The sequence below is a fragment of the Lichenostomus cassidix genome, unplaced genomic scaffold, assembly GCF_008360975.1.
Source record: "Lichenostomus cassidix isolate B80296 unplaced genomic scaffold, HeHo_3.0 HiC_scaffold_36, whole genome shotgun sequence".
NCBI lineage: Eukaryota > Metazoa > Chordata > Aves > Passeriformes > Meliphagidae > Lichenostomus > Lichenostomus cassidix.
The window spans coordinates 1,660,760-1,688,284 of record NW_028147270.1 but is presented as its reverse complement, the minus strand read 5'-3'; the positions used below and the strand labels follow the sequence as shown (position 1 = coordinate 1,688,284).

At 48.5% G+C, this 27,525-nt stretch overlaps 1 protein-coding gene across 1 annotated transcript in view; it reads left to right on the top strand.

Moving 5' to 3' along the window:
- Positions 1-27,113, top strand: part of LOC146423819 (chromatin remodeling protein SRCAP-like) — a 93,320-nt gene extending 66,207 nt beyond the window's left edge. The window contains exons 15-24 of the mRNA XM_085044450.1: positions 2,936-3,113; positions 4,690-4,826; positions 6,279-6,448; positions 8,573-8,765; positions 10,070-10,206; positions 12,891-13,077; positions 17,264-17,433; positions 20,560-20,867; positions 22,538-22,699; positions 27,058-27,113. Coding sequence (XP_084900576.1) covers positions 2,936-3,113; positions 4,690-4,826; positions 6,279-6,448; positions 8,573-8,765; positions 10,070-10,206; positions 12,891-13,077; positions 17,264-17,433; positions 20,560-20,867; positions 22,538-22,699; positions 27,058-27,113 — 1,698 coding nt within the window. The remainder of the gene's footprint in view (positions 1-2,935; positions 3,114-4,689; positions 4,827-6,278; positions 6,449-8,572; positions 8,766-10,069; positions 10,207-12,890; positions 13,078-17,263; positions 17,434-20,559; positions 20,868-22,537; positions 22,700-27,057) is intronic.
- The last annotated feature ends 412 nt before the right edge of the window (positions 27,114-27,525 follow it).

Here is a 27,525-nt window from a genome sequence, read left to right as displayed (position 1 = left end):
CTCACCTGTGCAGGTGATGGGGGTTAGGGGTACCTGTTACTCACCTGTGACTCACCTGGACAGGTGATAGCGGGGTTAGGGTTAGCTGGGACTCACCTGGGACTTACCTGGGGGTACCTGTGGCTCACCTGGACAGGTGGCAGAGGATAAGGGGTACCTGTGACTCACCTGTGACTCACCTGTGACTCACCTGGACAGGTGACAGTGGGGTAGGAGGATACCTGGGACTCACCTGGGACTCACCTGTGCAGGTGATGGGGGCAGGAAGTACCTGTGACTCACCTGGACAGGTGACAGTGGGGTAGGAGGTACCTGTGACTCACCTGGTGGTTCTGTGACTCACCTGGACAGGTGATAAAGGGGTTAGGGTTAGCTGGGACTCACCTGGGGCTCACCTGTGCAGGTGATGGGGCTTAGGGATACCTGTGGCTCACCTGTGACTCACCTGGACAGGTGAGAGTGGAGTATGAGAGTACCTGTGACTCACCTGGGGGTGCCTGTGGCTCACCTGGACAGGTGATAGGGGGGTTAGGGTTACCTGGGACTCACCTGTGACTCACCTGTGACTCACCTGTGACTCACCTGTGCAGGTGACAGTGGGTTAGGGATACCTGTGACTCACCTGTGACTCACCTGGACAGGTGACAGTGGAGTACGAGAGTACCTGTGACTCACCTGGCGGTTCTGTGACTCACCTGGACAGGTGATAGGGGGGTTAGGGATACCTGTGACTCACCTGTGACTCACCTGTGGCTCACCTGGAGCTACCTGTGACTCACCTGTGCAGGTGATGGGGGTTAGGGATACCTGGGACTCACCTGTGGCTCACCTGCACAGGTGACAGTGGGGTAGGATACCTGTGGTTCACCTGGGGGTACCTGTGACTCACCTGGGCAGGTGACAGTGGGAGTTAGGGATACCTGTGGCTCAGCTGTGACTCACCTGGACAGGTGATGGGGGCAGGAAGTGCCTGTGGCTCACCTGTGACTCACCTGTGGCTCACCTGGACAGGTGACAGGGGGGTAGGAGGTTACCTGTGACTCACCTGTGACTCACCTGTGACTCACCTGGACAGGTGATAAAGGGGTTAGGGATACCTGTGACTCACCTGTGCAGGTGACAGTGGAGTACAAGAGTACCTGTGACTCACCTGGCGGTTCTGTGACTCACCTGGGCAGGTGACAGGGGGGTTAGGGTTAGCTGTGACTCACCTGTGGCTCACCTGGGACTCACCTGGCGGTTCTGTGACTCACCTGTGCAGGTGATAGCGGGGCGGGGAGTACTTGTGACTTACCTGGGACTCACCTGTGCAGGTGAGAGGGGCCAGGGGGTACCTGTGACTCACCTGGGACTCACCTGGAGGGATGGAATGACTCGCCTATCTCACCTGTCCAGGTGAAAACGCCGATCCCTCACCTGCTGAGGGGCACCTTGCGCGAGTACCAGCACATGGGGCTGGACTGGCTGGTCACAGGGTTACCTGTAACTCACCTGTAGGGATACAATAGCTCTCCTGTCTCACCTGTCGGTTCTGTATCTCACCTGTGCAGGTGAAAACGCCGATCCCTCACCTGTTGAGAGGCACTCTCAGGGAGTACCAGCACATGGGGCTGGACTGGCTGGTCACAGGCAGGACTGGGGTTACCTGTAACTCACCTGTATGAATACAATAGCTTACCTGTGTTACCTATCTCACCTGTGCAGGTGAAAACGCCGATCCCTCACCTGCTGAGGGGCACCCTCAGGGAGTACCAGCACATCGGGCTGGACTGGCTGGTCACAGGGTTACCTGTAACTCACCTGTATGGATATAATAGGTTACCTGTGTTACCTGCCCAGGTGAAAACGCCGATCCCTCACCTGTTGAGGGGCACCCTCAGGGAGTACCAGCACATCGGGCTGGACTGGCTGGTCACAGGCAGGACTGGGGTTACCTGTAACTCACCTGTATGGCTATAATAACTCACCTGTGTTACCTGTGCAGGTGAAAACGCCGATCCCTCACCTGTTGAGAGGCACCTTGCGGGAGTACCAGCACATTGGTCTGGACTGGCTGGTCACAGGGGTTACCTGTAACTCACCTGTAGGGACACAATAGCTCAGAATCTCACCTGTATGGATATAATAGGTTACCTGTCTCACCTGTGCAGGTGAAAACGCCGATCCCTCACTTGCTGAGGGGAACCCTGAGGGAATAGCTGCACATGGGGCTGGACTGGGGTTACCTGAGACTCACCTGTAGGGATACAATAGTTCAGTAACTCACCTGTACAGGTGTAATAGGTTACCTGTCTCACCTGTGCAGGTGAAAACGCCGATCCCTCACCTGTTGAGAGGCACCCTCAGGGAGTACCAGCACATCGGGCTGGACTGGCTGGTCACAGGGGTTACCTGAGACTCACCTGTAGGGATACAATAGCTCAGAATCTCACCTGTATGGATATAATAGGTCACCTGTGTTACCTGTGCAGGTGAAAACGCCGATCCCTCACCTGTTGAGGGGCACCTTGCGGGAATACCAGCACATCGGGCTGGACTGGCTGGTCACAGGGTTACCTGTAACTCACCTGTATGAATACAATAGCTCACCTGTGTTACCTGTCTCACCTGCCCAGGTGAAAACGCCGATCCCTCACCTGTTGAGAGGCACCCTGAGGGAGTACCAGCACATCGGGCTGGACTGGCTGGTCACTGGGGTTACCTGAAACTCACCTGTAGGGACACAATAGCTCAGAATCTCACCTGTAGGGATATAATGACTCACCTGTCTCACCTACGCAGGTGAAAACGCCGATCCCTCACCTGCTGAGGGGAACTCTCCGCGAGTACCAGCACATCGGTCTGGACTGGCTGGTCACAGGCAGGACTGGGGTTACCTGTAACTCACCTGTATGAATACAATAGCTCACCTGTCTCACCTGTCTCACCTGCGCAGGTGAAAACGCCGATCCCTCACCTGTTGAGGGGCACCCTGAGGGAGTACCAGCACATCGGTCTGGACTGGCTGGTCACCATGTACGAGAAGAAGCTCAACGGCATTCTGGCTGACGAGATGGGATTGGGCAAAACCATCCAGACCATCTCCCTGCTGGCGCACCTGGCCTGCGAGAAAGGTACACCTGGGGGAGCCTGGGCACACCTGGAGGGGTCTGGGATACACCTGGGCACACCTGGGGACACCTGGGATACATTGGGATACACCTGGGTACTCCTGGGCACACCTGGGTATAGCTGGGCACACCTGAGATACACCTGGGGACACCTGGGGACACCTGGAGGGGTCAGGGATTGGGATTGGGCAAAACCATCCAGACCATCTCGCTGCTGGTGCACCTGGCCTGCGAGAAAGGTACACCTGGGCACACCTGGGGACACCTGGGGTACACCTGGGATCCACTGGGATCCATTGAAATACACCTGGGATATACCTGCAATACACCTGGGGACACCAGGGATACACCTGGATGTACCTGGGGACATTTGGGGACATATCTGAGATACACCTGGGGACACCTGGGATCCACCTAGGGAACATAAGATACACCTGAGACACACCTGGGATACACCTGGGACACACCTGGGCACAGCTTGATACACCTAGGCACACCTGGGTACACCTGGGATACACCTGGGCACACCTGGGACTCACCTGATCGTTTTCTTTGCTCCTTCAAGTCTCACCTGAGCACCTTTAGGGTCATTTTAGCATCTCCAGGACTCACCTGAGCTCCATTTTGGGTGTTTTTAGGTCACATTTTGACACATTTTGATTAAATTTTTGGGATTTTTTTTGGGAATTTTGGGACTCACCTGTCGTGTCTCACCTGCACAGGTAGCTGAAGTCTCACCTGAGCACCTTTAGAGCAATTTTAGAGTCTCCAGGACTCACCTGAGCTCCATTTTGGGAGTTTTTAGGTCACATTTTGACACATTTGGGTAAAATTTTGGGGATTTTTTGGGACTCACCTGTCCTGTCTCACCTGCACAGGTAGCTCAAGTCTCACCTGAGCACCTTTAGACTCACCTGAGCTCCATTTCGGGAGTTTTTAGGTCACATTTCCGCATTTTTAGGTCACATTTTGATAGAATTTGATACAATTTTTGGGATTTTTTTGGGGTTTCCCACCTCACCTGTCCTGTCTCACCTGCACAGGTAGCTAAAGTCTCACCTGAGCACCTTTAGGGTCATTTTGAGGTCTCCACGACTCACCTGAGCTCCATTTTGGGAGTTTTTAGGTCAAATTTCAGCATTTTTAGGTCACATTTTGATCCATTTGGGTAAAATTTTGGGGATTTTTTTGGGAATTTTGGGACTCACCTGTCGTGTCTCACCTGAGCACCTTTAGAGTAATTTTAGAGTCTCCAGGACTCACCTGAGCTCCATTTTGGGTGTTTTTAGGTCACATTTCAGCATTTTTAGGTCAGATTTTGATATAATTTTGGGATTTTTTTGGGATTTTTTTGGGATTTTTTTGGGATTTTTTTGGGATTTTTTTGGGAATTTTGGGACTCACCTGTCGTGTCTCACCTGAGCACCTTTAGAACAATTTTAGAGTCTCCAGGACTCACCTGAGCTCCATTTTGGGTGTTTTTAGGTCACATTTTGACCCATTTGGGTAAAATTTTCGGGATTTTTTGGGGATTTTTTCGGGAATTTTGGGACTCACCTGTCCCGCCTCACCTGGGCAGGTAGCTGGGGGCCTCACCTGATCATCGTGCCCACCTCGGTGATGCTGAACTGGGAGATGGAGCTCAAGCGCTGGTGCCCCAGCTTCAAGATCCTCACCTACTACGGGGCGCAGAAGGAGAGGAGGCTGAAGAGGCAGGTGAGCTCACCTGGGCGCACCTGGGCTCACCTGGATACACCTGGGGTGGATTTTGGGTCAATTTACCCCAATTTTGGGTCAATCTGAGGCATTTTGGGTCACTTTTCCCCATTTTTCCCCATTTTTTCCCCATTTATTTCTCATTTTTCGCGGGAATTTCACCCCACCTGTCTCACCTGGGGTGGATTTTGGGTCAATTTACCCCAATTTTGGGTGGATTTGGGGTCAATCTGAGCCATTTTTGGGCTGTTTTTTCCCATTTTTTCCCCCTTTTTCCCCGGAATTTCCCCTCACCTGTCCCACCTGAGTCTCACCTGTCTCACCTGTCTCACCTGAGGTGGGTTTTGGGTCAATTTACCCCCAATTTGGGCTGTTCTGAGCCATTTTTCCCCCATTTTTTCACTATTTTTTCCCCATTTTTTCACCATTTTTCCCCTTTTTTCCGCATTTTTTCCCATTTTCCCCATTTTTTCCTATTTTTTCTCATTTTTCCCATTTTTTCCCCATTTTTCCCCCATTTTTTCCCATTTTTTCCCCATTTTTTCCCCATTTTTTTCCTATTTTTCCCCGTTTTTTCCCCTTTTTTCCCCATTTTTTCCCCATTTTTTGCGGGAATTTCACCTCACCTGTCCCACCTGTGCTCACCTGTCTCACCTGAGATGGATTTTGGGTCAATTTAGCTCAATTTTGGGTCAATCTGAGCCATTTGTGGGCATTTTTTCCCCATTTTTTCCCATTTTTCCCCCATTCTTTCCCCCATTTTTTCATTGGAATTTCACCTCACCTGTCCCAGGTAACTCATCTGTCCTCACCTGTCTCACCTGGGGTGGGTTTTGGGTCAAATTACCCCAATTTGGGCTGTTTGGGGCCATTTTTCCCCCATTTTTCCCATTTTTTCCCATTTTTTCCCCATTTTTCATGGGAATTTCATCTCACCTGTCCCAGGTAACTCACCTGTCTCAGCTGGGGTGGATTTTGGGTCAATTTACCCCAATTTGGGCTGTTTTGGGCCATTTTTTCTTCATTTTTAGGCATTTTTTCCTATTTTTCCCCATTTTTTTCCCATTTTTTCCCCATTTTCCCCCCATTTTTCATGGGAATTTTACCTCACCTGTTTCACCTGAGTCTCACCTGGGGTGGATTTTGGGTCAATTTACCCCAATTTTGGGTCAACCTGAGCCATTTTTGGGCATTTTTTCACCATTTCCCCCCCATTTTTCTGCATTTTTCTCCATTTTTTCCCCATTTTTTCCCCCGTTTTTCGCGGGAATTTCCCCTCACCTGTCCCAGGTAACTCACCTGAGTCTCACCTGAGGTGGATTTTGGGTCAATTTACCTCAATTTTGGGTCAATCTGAGCCATTTTTAGGCTGTTTTCCCCCACTTTTTCCCCATTTTTCGCGGGAATTTCCCCTCACCTGTCCCAGGTAACTCACCTGTCTCACCTGCGCAGGGCTGGACCAAACCCAACGCCTTCCACGTGTGCATCACCTCCTACAAGCTGGTCCTGCAGGACCACCAGGCCTTCCGCCGGAAGAACTGGAAATACCTGATTCTGGACGAAGCTCAGAACATCAAAAACTTCAAATCGCAGCGCTGGCAGTCGCTGCTCAACTTCAACAGGTGAGCGCACCTGGGACACCTGGGGACACCTGGGGATGGCTGGGACACACCTGGGGACAGCTGGGGACACACCTGGGGAGAGCTGGGATACACCTGGGATACACCTGGGCACACCTGAGTCACCTGGGATACACCTGGGCACACTTGGGATACACCTGGGGACAGCTGGGATACACCTGGGATACACCTGGGGACACCTGGGATATACCTGAGTTAAGTGGGCACAGCTGAGTTAATTGGGATACACCTGGGATACACCTCAGGACACCTGGGGACAGCTGGGGACACCTGGGACACACCTGGGACACACCTGAATTAACTGGGATACACCTGGGGACACCTGAGCGCACCTGGGGACACCTGGGATACACTTCAGTTACCTGGGATACACCTGGGCACACCTGGGATACACCTGTTGACACCTGGGGACAGCTGGGATACACCTGAGTTACTTGGGATACATCTGGGAAACACCTGGCCTCACCTGGGATACGCCTGGGATACACCTGGGGACACCTGAGCGTACCTGGGGACACGTGGGACACACCTGGGCACACCTGGGCACACCTGAGTTACTTGGGATACACCTGAACACACCTGGGATGCACCTGGGATACACCTGAGTTAACTGGGACACACCTGGGCTCACCTGGGGACAGCTGGGACACACCTGAGATACACCTGGGCACACCAGGGATATACCTGGGCACACCTGAGTTACTTGGGACACACCTGGGACACACCTGACTTAACTGGGACACACCTGGGCTCACCTGGGATACACCTGGGATATACCTGAGTCACTTGGGATACACCTGGGCACACCTGGGATACACTTCAGTTACCTGGCATACACCTGGGCACACCTGGGTGCACCTGGGGACACCTGGGATACACCTGAGTTAACTGGGATACACCTGGGGACACCTGAGTGCACCTGGGATACACCTGGGATACACCTGAGTTAACTGGGATACACCTGGGCACACCTGGGATACACCTGAGTTACTCAGCAGGCTCACCTGGGCTACCTGGGATACACCTGGATAGGTTTAGATGGGCTTAGGGTACACTGGGGCACACCTGGGTACACCTGGGATACACCTGTCTTTCCTTACCTGGTCTCACCTGTCTCACCTGGGGTGGATTTTGGGTCAACTTACCCCAATTTTGGGTCAATCTGAGCCATTTTTGAGTCATTTTCCCCCATTTTTTCCTCCATTTCTCACCGGAATTTCACCTCACCTGTCCCACCTGAGTCTCACCTGTCTCACCTGGGGTGGATTTTGGGTCAATTTTGCCCAATTTTGGGTGGATTTGGGGTCAATCTGAGCCATTTTTTCCCCATTTCTCACCACAATTTTCCCTCACCTGTGTTACCTGGGATGGATTTTGGGCCAATATACCTCAATTTTGGGTGGATTTTGGGTCAATCTGAGCCATTTTTGGGTCATTTTTTCCCCATTTCTCTCCTGAATTTCCCCTCAGCTGTCTCACCTGAGGTGGATTTTGGGTCAATTCAGCCCAATTTTGGGTCAATCTGAGCTGGTTTTGAGTAATTTCCCCCCATTTTTTCCCCATTTTCCCCCATTTCTTCCCCATTTCTCACCTGAATTTCCCCTCACCCACCTCACCTGTCTCACCTGAGTCTCACCTGAGTCTCACCTGGGGTAGATTTTGGTTCAATTTACCCCAATTTTGGGTGGATTTGGGGTCAATCTGAGCCATTTTTTTCCCATTTCTCCCCCATTTCTTCCCCATTTCTCACCTGAATTTCACCTCACCTGTCTCACCTGAGTCTCACCTGTCTCACCTGGGGTGGATTTTGGGTCAATTTACCCCAATTTTGGGTGGATTTGGGGTCATTCTGAGCCATTTTTTAGTCATTTTTCCCCATTTTTCACCTGAATTTCACCTCACCTTTCCCACCTGTCTCACCTGTCTCACCTGGGGTGGATTTTGGGTCAATTTCCCCCAATTTTAGGTGGATTTGGGATCAACCTGAGCCATTTCTGAGTCATTTTTAGCCATTTTTGGGTCAATCTGAGCCATTTTTTCCCCATTTTCCACCCAAATTTCACCTGAATTTCGCCTCACCTGTCCTCACCTGTCTCACCTGCGCAGCCAGCGCCGCCTGCTGCTGACGGGCACGCCGCTGCAGAACTCGCTGATGGAGCTCTGGTCGCTGATGCACTTCCTGATGCCGAAGGTGTTCCAGTCGCACCGCGAGTTCCGGGAATGGTTCCATAATCCCCTCACCGGCATGATCGAGGGCAGCCAGGAGTACAACGAGAGCCTGGTGAAGAGGCTGCACAAGGTGACGCACCTGGGCACACCTGGGTACACCTGGGGTCCATTGAGATACATTGGGATACACCTGGGATACATTATAACACACCTGGGCACACCTGGGATACACCTGGGATACACCTGGATACACCTGGGATACATTGAGATACATTGGGATACATTGGGATATATATGGAATACATTAGGACACACCTGGGCACACCTGGGATATGGTATGACACACCTGGGGACACCTGGGGTACATTATGGCACACCTGGGCACACCTGGGCACACCTGGGATACATTATGACACACCTGGGCACACCTGGGTTCCACAATCCCCTCACCGGCATGATCGAGGGCAGCCAGGAGTACAACGAGAGCCTGGTGAAGAGGCTGCACAAGGTGACGCACCTGGGCACACCTGGGATACATTATGGCACACCTGGGCACACCTGGATACACCTGGGGACACCTGGGCTACACCTGGGGTACATTATGGCACACCTGGGATACACCTGGATACATCCAGATACACCTGGATGCACCTGGGATACATTAGGATACACCTGGGCACATCTGGATCACACTCAGATACACCTGAGCACACCTGGGTCACACCTGGGTGACACTGAGACACACCTGAGCACAATTGGGTCACACCCAGACACACCTGGGTACACCTGGGTGACACCTGGGCACACCTGAGTCACATTTTGACACACCCAGACACACCTGGGTCACACTCAGCCACACCTGGGCACACCTGGGTGACACTGAGACACACCTGGGTCACATTTTGACACACCCAGACACACCTGGGCACACCTGGGTCACACTCAGACACACCTGAGTCACATTTTGACACACCTGGGCACACCTGGCTCACACTGAGACACACCTGGGCACACCTGAGTCTCACCTGGGATACATTAGAGTACATTGGGACACACCTGGGCACACCTGAGTCACATTTTGACACACCTGGGCACACCTGGGTCACATGCAGACACACCTGGGCAGGCTTGGGTCACACTGAGACACACCTGGGTCACACTGAAACACACCTGGGTGACACCTGGCTACACCTGAGTCACACTCAGACACACCTGGGTGACACTGAGACACACCTGGGTTACACTCAGACACACCTGGGCACACCTGAGCACACCTGGGTCACACTCAGACACACCTGGGCACACCTGGGTCACATTTTGACACACCTGGGTAGGCTTGGGTCACACTCAGACACACCTGGGATACACCTGGGTCACATTTGGACACACTCAGCCACACCTGGCTCACACCTGAGCCTCACCTGTCCTCCCCAGGTGCTCCGCCCGTTCCTGCTGCGGCGCCTCAAGGTGGACGTGGAGAAGCAAATGCCCAAGAAGTACGAACACGTGCTCAGGTGTCGCCTGTCCAAGCGCCAGCGCTTCCTCTACGACGACTTCATGGGCCAGGCCAGGTGAGGCACACCTGGGCACACCTGGGATCCCAAAATCCCCGAAATTCCCGTTCGATTCTGACCAAATTTGGCTGATTTACACCTAAATTTCAGCAAATTTTACCCAAAATTTACCTGTTTGAGGTCTGTGATGACGTCACAGGTCAGGCCAGGTGAGGGTGAGGTCACCTGACACACCTGGGCACACCTGGGAGCCCAAAATCCCCGAAATTCCCGCTCGATTCTGACAAAATTTGGTTGATTTTTCCTCAAATTTCACTGATTTTTGCTCAAATTTCACTAATTTTTACCCAAATTTTACCCAAATTCACCCCAAATTTACCTGTTTGAGTTCTGTGATGACGTCACAGGTCAGGCCAGGTGAGGGTGAGGTCACCTGACACACCTGGGAGCCAAAAATTCCCAAAAATTCCCCAAATTTCCCCAAAATTCCCCAAAATTCCCCAAAATTTCTATTCATTTCTGACAAAATTTGGTTGATTTTTGCTCAAATTTCACTGATTTTCACCCAAATTTCACCGAATTTTCCCCAAATTTTTTTCCGCATTTCTCCCAAATTTACCCAAAAATTTTCAAATTTCCATCTTAGATCCCCAAAATTTCCACCTTAAATCCCCAAAGTTTCCCCAAATTTCACTCTAAAGTTTTCCAGATTTTTCCCCAAAATTTCCCCAAATTTCCACCTTAAATCCCCAAAATTTCCCCAAATTTCCCAAATTTCCACCTTAAATTCCCAAAATTTCCCCAAATTTCCACCTTAAATCCCCAAAATTTCCCCAAATTTCACTCTGAAATCTCCCAGATTTTTCCCAAATTTCTCAGGTGAGCTCAGGTGATTTTCCCACCATTTTTTGGCACCAAAACCACCTCAGAACCCCAAATTTCCACCTTTAGATCCCCAAATTTCACTCTAAAATCGTCCAGATTTTTCCCAAAATTTCTCCAGATTTTTCCCAAAATTCTCAGGTGATCTCAGGTGAGCTCAGGTAACCCTCAGGTAACTTTTCCCGCCGTTTTTTGGGCACCAAAACCACCTCAGAATCCCAAATCTCCACCTTAAATCCCCAAAATTTCCCCAAATTTCACTCTGAAATCTTCCAGATTTTTCCCAAAATTTCTCCAAATTTCTCAGGTGAGCTCAGGTGAGCTCAGGTAACTCCCAGGTAACTTTTCCCGCCATTTTTTCGGCACCAAAACCACCTCAGAACCCCAAATTTCCACCTTAAAATCCCCAAAATTTCCCCAAATTTCACTCTAAAATCATCCAGATTTTTCCCAAATTTCTCAGGTGAGCTCAGGTAGATCTCAGGTAACCCTCAGGTAACTTTTCCCGCCATTTTTTCAGCACCAAGGTCACGCTGGAACCCCACATTTCCACCTTAAATCCCCAAAATTTCCCCAAATTTCACTCTAAAATCTTCCAGATTTTTCCCAAATTTCTCAGGTGATCTCAGGTGAGCTCAGGTAACTCTCAGGTAACTTTTCCCGCCATTTTTTGGGCACCAAAACCACCTCAGAACCCCAAATTTCCACCTTAAAATCCCCAAATTTCGCCTTTAAATCCCCAAATTTCACTCTAAACTCTTCCAGATTTTTCCCAAAATTTCTCAGGTGAGCTCAGGTTACTCTCAGGTAACTCTCAGGTAACTTTTCCCGCCATTTTTTCGGCACCAAAACCACCTCAGAACCCCAAATTTCCACCTTAAATCCCCAAAATTTCCCCAAATTTCACTCTGAAATCTTCCAGATTTTTCCCAAAATTTCCCCAAATTTCTCAGGTGAGCTCAGGTGACTCTCAGGTAACCCTCAGGTAACTTTTCCCGCCATTTTTTCGGCACCAAAACCACCTCAGAACCCCAAATTTCCACCTTAAAATCCCCAAATTTCGCCTTTAAATCCCCAAATTTCACTTTTAAATCCCCAAATTTCACTCTGAAATCTTCCAGATTTTTCCCAAATTTCTCAGGTGAGCTCAGGTAACTCTCAGGTAACCCTCAGGTAACTTTTCCCGCCGTTTTTTGGGCACCAAGGCCACCTCAGAACTCCAAATTTTGCCTTTAAATCACCAAATTTTACCTTAAAATCCCCAAATTTTGCCTTTAAATCCCCAAATTTCACTCTAAAGTTCTCCAGATTTTTCCCAAATTTCCCAGGTGAGCTCAGGTAGATCTCAGGTAGATCTCAGGTGAGCTCAGGTGACTTTTCCCGCCATTTTTCCAGCACCAAGGTCACGCTGGAACCCCAAATTTCCACCTTAAATCCCAAAAATTTCCCCAAATTTCACTCTAAAATCTTCCAGATTTTTCCCAAAATTTCTCCAAATTTCTCAGGTGAGCTCAGGTGATTTTCCCACCTTTTTTTGGGCACCAAAACCACCTCAGAACGCCAAATTTTGCCTTTAAATCCCCAAAATTTCCCCAAATTTCACTCTAAAGTTCTCCAGATTTTTCCCACATTTCTCAGGTGAGCTCAGGTAGATCTCAGGTGAGGTCAGGTAACCCTCAGGTAACTTTTCCTGCACCAAAACCACCTCAGAACCCCAAATTTCCACCTTAAAATCCCCAAATTTCACCTTAAAATCCCCAAATTTCACCCTAAACTCTTCCAGATTTTTCCCAAAATTTCTCAGGTAGATCTCAGGTGAGCTCAGGTGAGCTCAGGTAACCTTTCCCACCCTTTCCCAGCACCAAGGCCACGCTGGCCAGCGGCCACTTCATGTCGGTGATCAACGTGCTGATGCAGCTGCGCAAGGTGTGCAACCACCCCGACCTGTTCGAGCCGCGCCCCGTCACCTCCCCGCTGGTCACACCTGGCCTCAGCCTCGGCACACCTGCGCTGGTGCTGCGCGCCCTCGAGCCACACCCCTTCCAGGTGAGCCTGGGCTGCTCTCAGGTGGGTTTGGGGGTGTCTGGCAGGTGTGTGGAGATAGCTGGAGGTGGTTTTCAGGTGGTTCAGGTACACCTGGATGAGGTTTAGAGTCACCAGGTGAAGGTTTTGATACACCTGGAGAGGTTTGGAGACACCTGGAGGTGGTTTGGGGTCGCCAGGTGAGAGTTTAGAGACACCTGGTGATGGTTTGGAGTTACCTGGATGAGGTTTGGAGATGATTCCAGGTGGCTCAGGTACACCTGGAGATGGTTTGGAGTCACCAGGTGAGGATTTGGAGTTACCTGGAGATGGTTTGGGGTCACCAGGTGAGAGTTTGGATACACCTGGAGGTGGTTTTCAGGTGGTTCAGGTACACCTGGAGAAGTTTAGATGCACCTGAAGGTGGTTTGGGGTCACCAGGTGAGCATCTGGATACACCTGGAGATGGTTTAGAGTCACCAGGTGAGGTTTGGATACACCTGGAGATGATTTGGGTTGAACAGGTGAGGGTTTGGAGTTACCTGGATGAGGTTTGGAGACAATTCCAGGTGGTCCAGGTACACCTGGAGATGGAGTCACCAGGTGAGAGTTTGGAGACACCTGGAGATGGTTTGGTCACACCTGGATGGGTTTGGAGTTACCTGGATGGGTTTGGTCACACCTGGAGGTGGTTTGGGGTCACCAGGTAAGGATCTAGATGCACCTGGATGAGGTTTGGGGTCACCAGGTGAGAGTTTGGAGACACCTGGAGAGGTTTGGAGTCACCTGGTGAGGATCTGGAGACACCTGGAGGTGGTTTGGAGGTGACTTGAGGTGGTTCAGGTACACCTGGAGATGGTTTAGAGTCACCAGGTGAGGTTTGGATACACCTGGAGATGATTTGGGTTGAACAGGTGAGGGTTTGGAGTTACCTGGATGAGGTTTGGAGACGATTCCAGGTGGTTCAGGTACACCTGGAGATGGTTTAGAGTCACCAGGTGAGAGTTTGGATACACCTGGAGATGGTTTTGGTGGAGCAGGTGAGGATCTGGAGACACCTGGAGGTGGTTTGGGGTCACCAGGTGAGGATCTGGATACACCTGGAGGTGGTTTAGAGTCACCAGGTGGGAGTTTGGACACACCTGGAGGGGGTTTGGAGTTACCTGGATGAGGTTTGGAGACAATTCCAGGTGGTCCAGGTACACCTGGAGATGGTTTGGGGTCACCAGGTGAAGGTTTGGAGACACCTGGAGATGATTTGGTCACACCTGGAGGTGGTTTAGGGTCACCAGGTGAGAGTTTGGATACACCTGGAGAGATTTGGAGTTACCTGGATGGGTTTGGTCACACCTGGAGATGGTTTGGGGTCACCAGGTGAGAGTTTGGATACACCTGGAGGTGGTTTTCAGGTGGTTCAGATACACCTGGAGAAGTTTAGAGACACCTGGAGGTGGTTTGGGGTCACCAGGTGAGAGTTTGGAGACACCTGGATGGGTTTGGGGTCACCAGGTGAGAGTTTGCAGTTACCTGGAGACACTTTGGAGGTGACTTGAGATGGTCCAGGTACACCTGGAGATGGTTTGGAGTTACCTGGATAAGGTTTGGGGTCACCAGGTGAAGGTTTGGAGTTACCTGGATACACTTTGGAGGTGAGGTGAGGTGGTTTGGTCACACCTGGTGGTGGTTTGGTCACACCTGGAGGTGGTTCAGGTAGACCTGGAGGTGGTTTGGAGTCACCAGGTGAGGGTTTGGATACACCTGGATGGGTTTGGAGTCACCAGGTGAAGGTTTGGAGTTACCTGGATGGGTTTGGATACACCTGGAGAGGTTTGGAGACACCTGGAGAGGTTTGGGGTCACCAGGTGAGAGTTTGGAGACACCTGGAGGTGGTTTTGGTGGAGCAGGTGAGGGTTTGGAGTCACCAGGTGAGGGTTTGGAGACACCTGGATGGGTTTGGAATTACCTGGATGGGTTTGGTCACACCTGGAGGTGGTTTGGGGTCACCAGGTGAGGATCTGGATACACCTGGAGATGGTTTGGGTTGAACAGGTGAGGGTTTGGAGTTACCTGGATGAGGTTTGGAGACGATTCCAGGTGGTTCAGGTACACCTGGATGAGGTTTAGAGTCACCAGGTGAAGGTTTTGATACACCTGGAGAGGTTTGGACACACCTGGAGATGGATTTGGTGGAGCAGGTGAGGGTTTGGAGACACCTGGAGAGGTTTGGAGACACCTGGAGGTGGTTTGGGGTCACCAGGTGAGAGTTTGGAGACACCTGGAGGTGGCTCAGGTACACCTGGAGGTGGTTTGGTCACACCTGGAGATGGTTTAGAGTCACCAGGTGAGGGTTTGGTGACACCTGGAGGTGGTTTTCAGGTGGTTCAGATACACCTGGAGAAGTTTAGACACACCTGGAGGTGGTTTGGAGTCGCCAGGTGAGAGTTTGGAGACACCTGGATGGGTTTAGAGTTACCTGGATGGGTTTGGTCACACCTGGAGATGGTTTGGTCACACCTGGAGATGAGCCAGCTGTGTTCCAGGTGTGCCTCAGGTGTTGCTCAGGTGACTCAGGTGTGACTTGGGTTGGACAGAGATGACTCAGGTGTGGCACAGGTGTTACCCGGATGTGGTTTAGATGATCCAGGTGTGACTCAGGTGGGCTTTAGACAGTTCAGGTGTTGCACAGGTGACTCAGGTGTGATCCAGGTGGTACACAGGTGGCTCAGGTGTGACTCAGGTGTGACCTGGATGTGCTTTAGGTTATCCAGGTGGGACTCAGGTATGACAGAGATGACTCAGGTGTGACATAGGTGACTCAGGTGTCACCTGGATGTGCTTTAGGTGATCCAGGTGTCACTCAGGTGTCACTCAGGTGACTCAGGTGTGACAGAGATGACTCAGGTATGGTCCAGGTGGCACACAGGTGACTCAGGTGTGACTCAGGTGACTCAGGTGTGACTCAGGTGCAACCTGGATGTGCTCTAGGTGATCCAGGTGTGACACAGGTGTGACACAGGTGACTCAGGTATGGTCCAGGTGGCGCTCAGGTGACTCAGGTGTGACTCAGGTGTGACAGAAGTGACTCAGGTGTGACTCAGGTGTGACTCAGGTGTGACACAGGTGTGACACAGGTGACTCAGGTATGGTCCAGGTGGCGCTCAGGTGACTCAGGTGTGACTCAGGTGTGACTCAGGTGTGACCTGGATGTGTTTTCGATGGTCCAGGTGTGACTCAGGTGACTCAGCTGTGACCCAGGTGACTCAGGTGTGACTCAGGTGTGACAGAGATGACTCAGGTGTGTCACAGGTGTGCAACAGGTGACTCAGGTGTGACACAGGTGTGACATAGGCGAGTCAGGTGTCGCCTGGATGTGCTTTAGGTGATCCAGGTGTCACTCAGGTGGCACACAGGTGACTCAGGTGTGACAGAGGTGACTCAGGTATGGTCCAGGTGTCACTCAGGTGACTCAGGTGTGACTCAGGTGTGACCTGGATGTGCTCTAGGTGATCCAGGTGTGACTCAGGTGTGACAGAGGTGACTCAGGTATGGTCCAGGTGGCACACAGGTGACTCAGGTGTGACCCAGGTGTGACAGAAGTGACTCAGATGTGACTCAGGTGTGACACAGGTGTGACCTGGATGTGCTTTAGGTGACCCAGGTGTGACTCAGGTGACTCAGGTGTGACTCAGGTGTGACATAGATGACTCAGATGTCACTCAGGTGTGACACAGGTGACTCAGGTGTGATCCAGGTGTCACTCAGGTGACTCAGGTGTGACACAGGTGTGACATGGGTGACACAGGTGTCGCCTGGATGTGCTTTAGGTGATCCAGGTGTGACTCAGGTGACTCAGGTGTGACTCAGGTGTGACAGAGATGACTCAGGTGTCACTCTGGTGTGACACAGGTGACTCAGGTATTGCCCAGGTGTGACACAGGTGACTCAGGTGTGACTCAGGTGTGTCACAGACGCTCCCCAGGTGCCAGCTAGGTGTGTCCCCAGCAGGTGGGTGTGACTCAGGTATGACACAGGTGACTCAGGTGTGACACAGGTGTGACCTGGATGTGCTTTAGGTGATCCAGGTGTCACTCAGGTGACTCAGGTGTCACTCAGGTGACTCAGGTGTGACTCAGGTGTGACTCAGGTGTGACTCAGGTGTGTCCCAGACCACATCCAGGTGTCCCCAGGTGCCAGCCAGGTGTGTCCCCAGCAGGTGGACCTGTCCCCGTTCGAGCTGGTGGCGCTGGAGGCTCACCTGTCCAGGTACGCCGCCGACTGGTTCCTGCCGCGCTTCCGCGTCACGCGCCGCCTGGTGGAGGACGTCGCCGCCGCGCCTGAGCCGCCGCCCCGCCCCAAACCCGTGCGCATGAAGGTCAACAGGTGAGCTCACCTGGGCGGGATGGGCACACCTGGGGGGATGTTTGGGGACACCTGGGGTGTTTGGGGACACCTGGGGACACCTGGGGACACCTGGGGGACATCTGGGACAGGTTGAGGATACCTGGGAGGGCATTGGGGACACCTGGGCACACCTGGGGGGATATTTGGGGAGAGTTGGGGTCACCTGGGACACACCTGGGGACACTTTGGGATGGTTGGGGACACCTGGGCACACCTGGGTTGATGTTCAGGGACACCTGGGCACACCTGGGAGGAGGTTGGGGACACCTGGGCACTTCTGGGGACACCTGTGAGGGCATTGGGGACACCTGGGCACACCTGGGTTGATGTTCAGGGACACCTGGGCACACCTGGGGGGACGTTTGGGGTGTTTGGGGACACCTGGGGGATTTTTGGGACACTTGGGAGGTCCTTTGGGGGCACTGGGGTCACCTGGGACACACCTGGGGGGACAATGGGGACATTCTGGGGGGAAATTGGGGACACCTGGGCACACCTGGGCACACCTGGGTGGGCATTTAGGGACACCTGGGGGACATTTAAGGTGTTTGGGGACACCTGGGCACACCTGGGGGGACATTTGGGACATTTTGGGGGGAGGTTGGGGACACCTGGGACGTCCTTTGGGGACACCTGGGGACACCTGGGAGGGCATTGGGAACACCTGGGGACACCTGGGCACACTTGGGTTGATGTTTGGGGACACCTGAGGACACCTGGGCGGGGTTGGGGACACCTGGGGACATTTAGGGTGTCTAGGGGAAGGTTGAGAACACCTGGGAGGGCACTGGGGACACCTGGGCACACCTGGGGGGACAATGGGGACACTCTGGGGGGAAACTGGGGACACCTGGGGACACCTGGGGGACATTTAGGGTGTTTGGGGACACCTGGATACACCTGGGAGGACATTTGGGGAGAGTTGGGGTCACCTGGGACACACCTGGGACACACCTGGCGGGACTTTTGGGACATTTTGAGGGGAAATTTGGGACACCTGGGCACACCTGGGGACACCTGGGAGGACATTTGGGATGTTTGGGGATACCTGGGCACACCTGGGGGATGTTTGGGGTGTGTGGGGACACCTGGGGACACCTGGGCACACCTGGGAGGGCATTGGGCACACCTGGGCACACGTGGGGACACCCTGGGGGGAAACTGGGGACACCTGGGTGGTCTTTTGGGGGCACTGGGGACACCTGGGACACACCTGGGGACACCTGGGTTGATGTTCAGGGACACCTGGGCACACCTGGGAGGAGGTTGGGGACACCTGGGCACTTCTGGGGACACCTGGGACGCACCTGGGGACACACCTGGGCACACCTGGGTTGATGTTCAGGGACACCTGGGCACACCTGGGGGACGTTTGGGGTGTTTGGGGACACCTGGGGGGACTTTTGGGACACTCTGGGGGGAAATTGTGGACACCTGGGCACACCTGAGGACACCTGGGGACACCTGGGCACACCTGGGTGGGCATTTAGGGACACCTGGGGGACATTTAAGGTGTTTGGGGACACCTGGGGGGACATTTGGGATGGTTGAGGACACCTGGGACACACCTGGGGGGACAATGGGGACACTTTGGGGCTGCTGGGGACACCTGGGCACACCTGGGGGATGTTTGGGGTGTGTGGGGACACCTGGGGGGACTCTTGGGACGCTTTGGGGGGAAATTGGGGACACCTGGGAGGTCCTTTGGGGGCACTGGGGACACCTGGGCACACCTGGGGGGACAATGGGGACACTTTGGGGGGGTTGGGGACACCTGGGCGCACCTGGGTTGATGTTCAGGGACACCCGGGCACACCTGGGGGACATTTGGGGACACCTGGGCATTGCTCATGCCCATATATGGGCATATCCCAGGTGGGCGTGTCCTAGCCAGCCACACCCACATATGGGCATTCCCCACCCATTCATGCCCATATATGGACATGGCCGGGTGGGTGGGGTCAATGCAGTCACGCCCATATATGGCTCTGTCCCAAGGGGCTGTGTCCAAATGGGTCACGCCCATATTTGGACATGAATGGGCGTGGCCAATGCTATCATGATCATATATTGATGTATCTCAGGTGGGCGTGGCCAATGCCATGATGCCCATATATGGACATGCTGGGATGGCCACGCCCTCACCTGCTCATGTCCATATATGGGCACAGCCCAAGTGGGCGTGGCCAATGCCGTCATGCCCATATATGGAGCTATCTCAAGTGGGCGTGGCCAATGCATCATGCCCATATATATATACATGGATGGATCCAAAGTGGGCGTGGCCAGTGCGGTCACGCCCATATATGGCTCTAGCCGAAGTGGGTGTGGCCAGTGCCATCATGCCCATATATGGAGATATCTTGAGTGGGCGTGGCCAGTGCAGCCATGCCCATATATGGCTCTATCGCAAGTGGGCGTGGCTAATTGGGTCATGCCCATATATGGACATGCTGGGATAGCCACGCCCCCTTCATTATGCCCATATATGGGCACAGCCCAGGTGGGCGTGTCCCAGCCAGTCACGCCCATATATGGCGCTAGCTAAACTGGGCGTGGCCAATGCCCTCATGCCATATATGGACATGAGTGGGCGTGGCCAGTGCAGTCATGCCCATATATGGCTCTGTATCAAGTGGGCGTGGCCAATGCCATCATGCCCATATATGGACATAAATGGGCGTGGCCAATGCGGTCACGCCCATAGATGGCTCTAAAGAGGGCATGGCCAATGCCATTATGCCCATATATGGACATGCTGGGATAGCCACACCCCCCAGTCATTATACCCATATATGGACATAGCCCAGGTGGGCGTGGCCAATGCAATCATGCCCATATATGGTCATGCCAGGTGGGCGTGTCCCAGCCAGCCACGCCCATATATGGCCATGCTGGGGATAGCCACGCCCCCAGGCAGCCACGCCCATATATGGACACACTGGGGATAGCCACGCCCCCAGCTAGCCACGCCCATATATGGACCGGCTGGGTTGGCCCCGCCCCCAGCCAGCCACGCCCATATATGGCAATAATCCCAAAAACCCCAATTTTCGGTGGTTCTGCCCATACATGGCCACGCCCTGACTCCGCCCCTTTTCCCAGGATGCTCCAGCCCGTGCCGAAGGCGGAGCCAAGAGCCGTGCTCCTCCTCCCCGCCCCTCGCCCCGCCCAGGGGGGCGTGGCCTCGCCTGGCCCCGCCCCTCCCTCCCCCAGCCCCGCCCCCAGCCCCGCCCCCCTGCTGGTGGCCCCGCCCCTCGTCACGCTGGGCCACGCCCCCCAGGCCACGCCCCCCGCCGCCGCCGGACACGCCCCCTTGGGGGCGGGGCTCAACCTGGGGCTGGGATTGGCTCTGGCCCCGCCTCGGGCCACGCCCACCCTGCTGGCTCCGCCCCCCGGAGGACCCACCCATGGTAAGGGGCGGGGCTTAATGGGGTGGGGCTTAATTAGGGGCGGGGCTTAATTGGGGGTGGGGCTTAATTGGGGGTGGGGCTTAATGAGGGGTGGAGCTTAAGGGGTTAATTGGTTAGTTGGGTGGTGGGAGGAGCTTAAGGGGGCGTGGCTTGGGGGTGGGTGGGGTTGGAGGGGCTTGGATTGGCCAGAGGTTTAATTAAGGGGTTAATTAATTAATTTTTAGATTATTTTATGTAATAATCTTATATAACATATAATAAGAGTGGGGGTTGATTGGCTAGGGGTTTAATTAAGGGATTAGTTAATTAATTTTTAGATTATTTATATAATAATCTTATATAATATAATAAGAGTGGGGTTGATTGGCCAGGGTTTAATTAAGGGGTTAATTAATTAATTTTTAGATTATTTTATAAAAGAATCTTATATAACATATAATAAGAGTGGGGTTGATTGGGCAGGGGTTTAATTAAGGGGTTAATTAATTAATTTTTATATAATTTTATATGATAGTAATCATATATAAGGTGTGATTGTGTATAGAATTATTATATAATTATGTATAATTATAATTAATTATTTTTGCATTAATTACCTGTTAATGAATAATGGGAGGAGTGGTGGGCGGGGCTTCATTCTGAGGCTTTTGATTGGCCAGGGGTTTAATTAAGGGGTTTAATTAAATAATTTTTATATTATTTTATATAATAATAATCTATATGTTGTATATGTAGAAGTCTGTATGTAAATCTGGAAAAAAATTCCAAGAAATTAGAGGAAAAATCCCAAAAAATCTGGGAAAAAAAATTTTAAAAATCAAGAAAAAACTAAAAAAAAAGGGAAAAAAATTCTAAAAAATTAGGGAAAAACTCTGAAAAATCTGGAAAAAAATTCCAAAAAATTAGAGGAAAAACCAAAAAAATCTGGGAAAAAAAAAATTCCAAAAAATTAGGTGGAAAATCCCCAAAAAATCTGGGAAAAATTTAGAGAAATTCGGGAAAAACCAAAAAAACTGGGAAAAAAATTTGGGAAAAACCAAAAAAATTAGGAAAAAAAATTTATAAGAAATTAGGTGAAAAACCCAAAAAAAATCTGAGAAAACAATGTTAAAAAATTAGGAAAAAACCCCAAAAAATCTGGGAAAAAAATTCCAAAAAATTAGGGAAAAACTCCAAAAAATTAGGAAAAAAAATTCCAAGAAATTCGTGAAAAACAAGAAAAAATTAGGGAAAAAATCTTAAAAATCTGGGAAAACAATTTCGAGAAATTAGGTAAAAAACCCCCAAAAAATTTCCAACAAATTAAGGAAAGACCAAAAAAAATCTGGGGAAAAAGTTCCAAAAAATTTGGGAAAAGCCAAAAAAATCCAAGAAATTAGGGAAAAACCCCAAAAAATCTGGGAAAAAATTAGGGAAAAACCAAAAAAATCTGGGAAAAAAATTTCGAGAAATTAGGGAAAAACCAAAAAAAATTTGGGAATAAATTTGGGAAAAACCCAAAAAAATCTGGGAAAAAAATGTTGAAAAATTCGGGAAAAAAAATCCCAAAATTAAGGGAAAAAAGCAAAAAAAGTAAATTAAAGTGGGCGGGGCTTAAAGTGGGCGGGGCTTAATCACAACGGGGATTATTTAAATGAGGTGGGCGTGGCCTAACCCCTCTTCCCTTCCAGCCCTCCCAGCCGCCGCCCTGGCCACGCCCCCTCCGGCCGGAAGCCACGCCCCCTCCCCAAATTTGGGCAAAGGGGCGGGGCCAGCCCCTCCCCCCGCCGTCGCCACCTTCGCGCTTCCCCAGCGGCTCCTGCTGGCGCCCGACATGCAGGCCAGGCTGCCCTGTAAGCCACGCCCCCTCATTTGCATATCGTTTGCATATCGTTTGCATGTTGGTTTTGTTACTGTTGGGTTAGTTGTTTGTGATTCCGTGAAAAAATTCCCAAAAATTTGGGTTAATATATTCCCAAAATCTTCCCAAATCCTCTCCAAAATTGGGTTTGGATGCTCTGGAAGCCACGCCCCCTCATTTGCATATCATTTGCATGTTGGTCTTGTAGCTGTTGCCTGAATTGTTTGTGATTCCGTAAAAAAATTCCCAAAAATTTGGGGTAAAATTGGCCCAAATTCTCCCCAAAATGGGGTTTGGCGGCTCTGGAAGCCACACCCCCTCATTTGCATATCATTTGCATGTTGGTCTCATTACTCTTGTGTTAATTGTTTGTGATTCCCTGAAAAAATTCCCAAAAATTTGGGGTGAAATTGTCCCAAAAACTCCAAAAATTGTCCCCAAAATGGGGTTTGGCTGCTCTGGAAGCCACGCCCCCTCATTTGCATATCATTTGCATGTTGGTGTTGTAATTGTTTCCTTAGTTGTTTGAAAATCTGTGAAAAAATTCCCAAAAATTTGGGTTAAAATTGTCCCAAAATGTCCAAAAATTCTCCCCAAAATGGGGTTTGGCTGCCCTGGAAGCCACGCCCCCCTCGTTTGCATATCATTTGCATCTCATTTGCATGTTTGTCTTGTAATTGTTGACTTAGTCGTTTGTGATTTCATTAAAAAATTCCCAAAAATTTGGGTTAAAATTGTCCCAAAATCTTCCCAAATCCTCTCCAAAATGGGGTTTGGTTGCTCTGGAAGCCACGCCCCCTCATTTGCATATCATTTGCATCTCATTTGCATGTTGGTCTTGTAATTGTTTCCTTCGTTGTTTGTGATTCTGTAAAAAAATTCCCAAAAATTTGGGGTAAAATTGGCCCAAATTCCCCAAAAATTGTCCCCAGAATTGGGTTTGGCTGCTCTGGAAGCCACGCCCCCTCATTTGCATATCATTTGCATATCATTTGCATATCATTTGAATGCTTAGCCTAAAAGAACTTTCTAAATTTTGTGTAATTCATAAAAAAATTCTGAGAATTTCGGTCAAAATTGTCCCAAAATCTTCTCAAATTCTCCCAAAAATGGGGTTTTGCTGCTCTGGAAGCCACGCCCCCTCATTTGCATATCATTTGCATGTTTGTCTTGTAATTTTTTCTTTAGTTGTTCGTAAATCTGTAAAAAAATTCCCAAATTTTGGGGTTAAAATTGCCCCAAAAACTCCAAAAATTGTCCCCAGAATTGGGTTTGGCTGCCCTGTAAGCCACGCCCCCCCTCATTTGCATATCATTTGCATATCATTTGCATGCTTATCCTGTAATAACTTGCTGATTTCTGTGTCATTGATAAAAAAATTTCTGGGAATTTCGGTCAAGGTTTCCCCAAAATCTTCCCCAATTTGGGTTTGGCGGCTCTGGAAGCCACGCCCCCTCATTTGCATATCGTTTGCATGTTGGGTCTGGTCATTGTGGTGTTAATTGTTTGTGATTCTGTAAAAAAATTCCCAAAAATTTGGGGTAAAATTGGCCTAAATTCTCCCCAAAATGGGGTTTGGTTGCCCTGTAAGCCACTCCCCCCTCGTTTGCATATCATTTGCATATCATTTGCATGTTTGTCTTGTAATTGTTTCCTTAGTTTTTTGTGAATCTGTGAAAAAATTCCCAAAAATTTGAGTTAAAATTGGATTAAAATTGTCCCAAATTCTCCTAAAAATGGGGTTTGGCTGCTCTGTAAGCCACGCCCCCTCGTTTGCATATCATTTGCATGTTTATCTCATAACTTTTTTTTTGTTTTTTTTAAATCCTTGGAAAAAAATTCCCACAAATTTTGTTATAAATTTCCCAAAAGTCTCTCCAAATCCTCTCCAAAATCTGGTGTGGTTGCCCTGGAAGCCACGCCCCCTCATTTGCATATCATTTTCATCTCATTTGCATGTTTTTGTCTTTAGCAGTTTCGTAAATTTTCATAATCTCAAAAGAATTCCTGAAAATTTCCCTTAAAATTGCCCCAAATTCCCCTTAATTCTCCTCAAAATCGTTTTTTCTGCCTCACTTCCTCATTTGCATCTCATTTGCATCTCATTTGCATCTCATTTGCATGGTTACCTTTCGAATATTTGGCTAAATTTGGTGGAATTTCTAAGAAAATCCCCAAAAATTTCACTTAAAATTGCCCAGAAGTCCAAAAAAATTCACCTATATCCTGAAAAAATCCCAAAAAATCCCCAGAAAGTCCCCAAAAAATAAAAAAAAATTCTAAAAAAAATCCTTCAAAAAATCCCCAAAACATCCAAAACAAAATCCAAAAAATTCCCAAAAATCCAAAAAAAATCCCCATAAAATCCCACAAAAAAATCCAAAAATCCCCAAAAAATCCCAAAAAACCAACAAAAATTCTAAAAAATCCCAAAAAAAAAAACCCCAAAAAATCCCAAAAAAACCCAAAACAAACAAAAAATCCCAAAAAATTTTTAAAAATCAAAAAAAATCCCAGAAAAATCCTAAAATATTCTAAAAAAACCCCCCAAAAATCCCTAAAAAATCCCCCAAAAATTCTAAAAAAATCCCTTCAAAATGTCGCAAAAAATCCCACAAAATTCCTTCTAATCACCCTAATTTGCATCTAATTTGCATCCAATTATCCAACTTGCTCCTAATTCCCAATTTTTTCTCTTTTTCCAGCCAGGGCAGTGGTCAGCCTGGGCCAGCTGGCCCCAAAAAATACGAAAAAATCTGAAAAAATTCTAAAAAAGTTCCTTAAAAAATCCCCAAAAAATCCCAAAAAATTAAAAAAAAAAAAAAATCTCCAAATAATCATAAATTGTTCTAAAAAAAATCCCTAAAAAATCCCTAAAAATTCTCAAAAAACCCCTAAAAACTAAAAAGAAAATAAAAAAAAATCCCAAAAAAATGCCCAAAAATTCTGGAAAAAAATCCCTAAATAAACCCCAAAAAATTATAGAAAAATCCTCAAAAAACCGAAAATGTTCTAAAAATCCCCAAAGAATCCCAAAAATTTTAAAAACTTAAAAATCCCCAATATTCTAAACAAATCCGCCAAAAAATCTCCAAAAATTATTAAAAAATCCCCAAAAAGTTCTAAAAAAATCCACCAAAAATAAAAAAAAAAAAATTCTCAAAAAATCACTAAAAAATCCCCAAAATCCCAAAAATCTCCCAAAAATTCGAAAAAAATCCCAAAAATCTCCCAAAAAATCGAAAAAATCCCCAAAAATCCCAAAAAATCTCCCAAAAATTCGAAAAAAATCCCAAAAATCTCCCAAAAAATCGAAAAAATCCCCAAAATCCCCAAAATCAAAATCCCCAAAATCCAAAAAATTTTTTAAAAAATCCTAGAAAATCTTTCCAAAAATCCCATAAAATTCCTTTAAAAAATAGAGAAAAAAATCCCAAAGAATTCTAAAAAATCCCTCAAAAACTCCTAAAAAAATCCCAAAAAATCCCCCAAATTCCCTTCCAATCCACTTAATTTGCATCTAATTTGCATCCAATTTGCATCTCATTATCCTAAACCTTCCAAATTTCCCCAATTCTCATTTTAATTCCCAATTTTTCTCTCTTTTTTCCAGCGGGAGAAGTGGTCAGCCTGGGCCAGCTGGACCCAAAAATCCAAAAATCTGAAAAATTCTAAAAAAATCCCAAAAAATCCCCCTAAAATTCCAAAAAACTCAAAACCCAAAAATCCTAAAAAATTCCCTAAAAAACTTCAAAAAATCCTAAAAAAAAAATTAAAATCCCTAAAAACCCCAAAAATCCAGAAAAACCCAAAAATTCTAAAATCCCAAAAAAATCCCCCAAAAATTGAAAAATCCCAAAATATCCCAAAAATCCCCAAAACCCCTAAAAATTTTAAAAAGGTTCTAAAATAATCCCCAAAAAATCCACAAAAAATCCGAAAAAATTCTAAAAAAATCACTAAAAATTCCAAAAAAATTGTAAAAACAAATCCCTAAAAAATCCCCAGAAATTTAAACCCTAAAATTCCAAAAATTCTAAAAATCCCAAAAATATCCCAGAAAAATACAAAAAATCCTCAAAAAATCCCAAAAAATTCCTGAAAAAATTCCCAAAAAAATCCCCAAAAAGTCCCAGAAAAAAATCCCCAAAAGATCCCCAAAAATTCTAGAAAAGTTTAAAAAAAAAAAAAAGAAAAAAAAAGAAAAAAATCCCAAAAAATTCTAGAAAAATCCCAAAAAAATCCCTTCCAATCCCCTTTATTTGCATCTAATTTGCATCTAATTTGCATCCAATTTTCCAACTTGCCTCTAATTCCCATTTTTCTCTCTTTTTTTCCCCAAATTTCCAGCGGGAGAAGTGGTCAGCCTGGGCCAGCTGGCCCCAAAAAATCCCAAAAAAATCTGAAAAAATTCTAAAAAAATCCCCAAAAAATACTTTAAAAATCAAACATAATTCTAAAAAAAAAAATCCGTAAATAATCTTAAAAAAAATTTTAAAAAATCCCTAAAAATCCCCCAAAAAATCGAAAAAAAATCCCCGAAAATTCTAAAAAAAACCCCAATAAAATTCCCCCAAAAATTGAAAAAAATCCCAAAAAATCCCCCAAAAATCCCAAAAATTCTTAAAAATTCCCAAATATTCTCCCAAAAAATTGAAAAAAATCCCAAAAAATTCCCCAAAAAATCGAAAAAATTGCCCAAAAAATCCCTAAAAAATCCAAAAAAATTCCTAAAAAAACCCCCAAAAATCCCCAAAAAATCCCCCAAAATCCCTTCCAACCCCCTTCATTTGCATCTAATTTGCATCCAATTTGCAT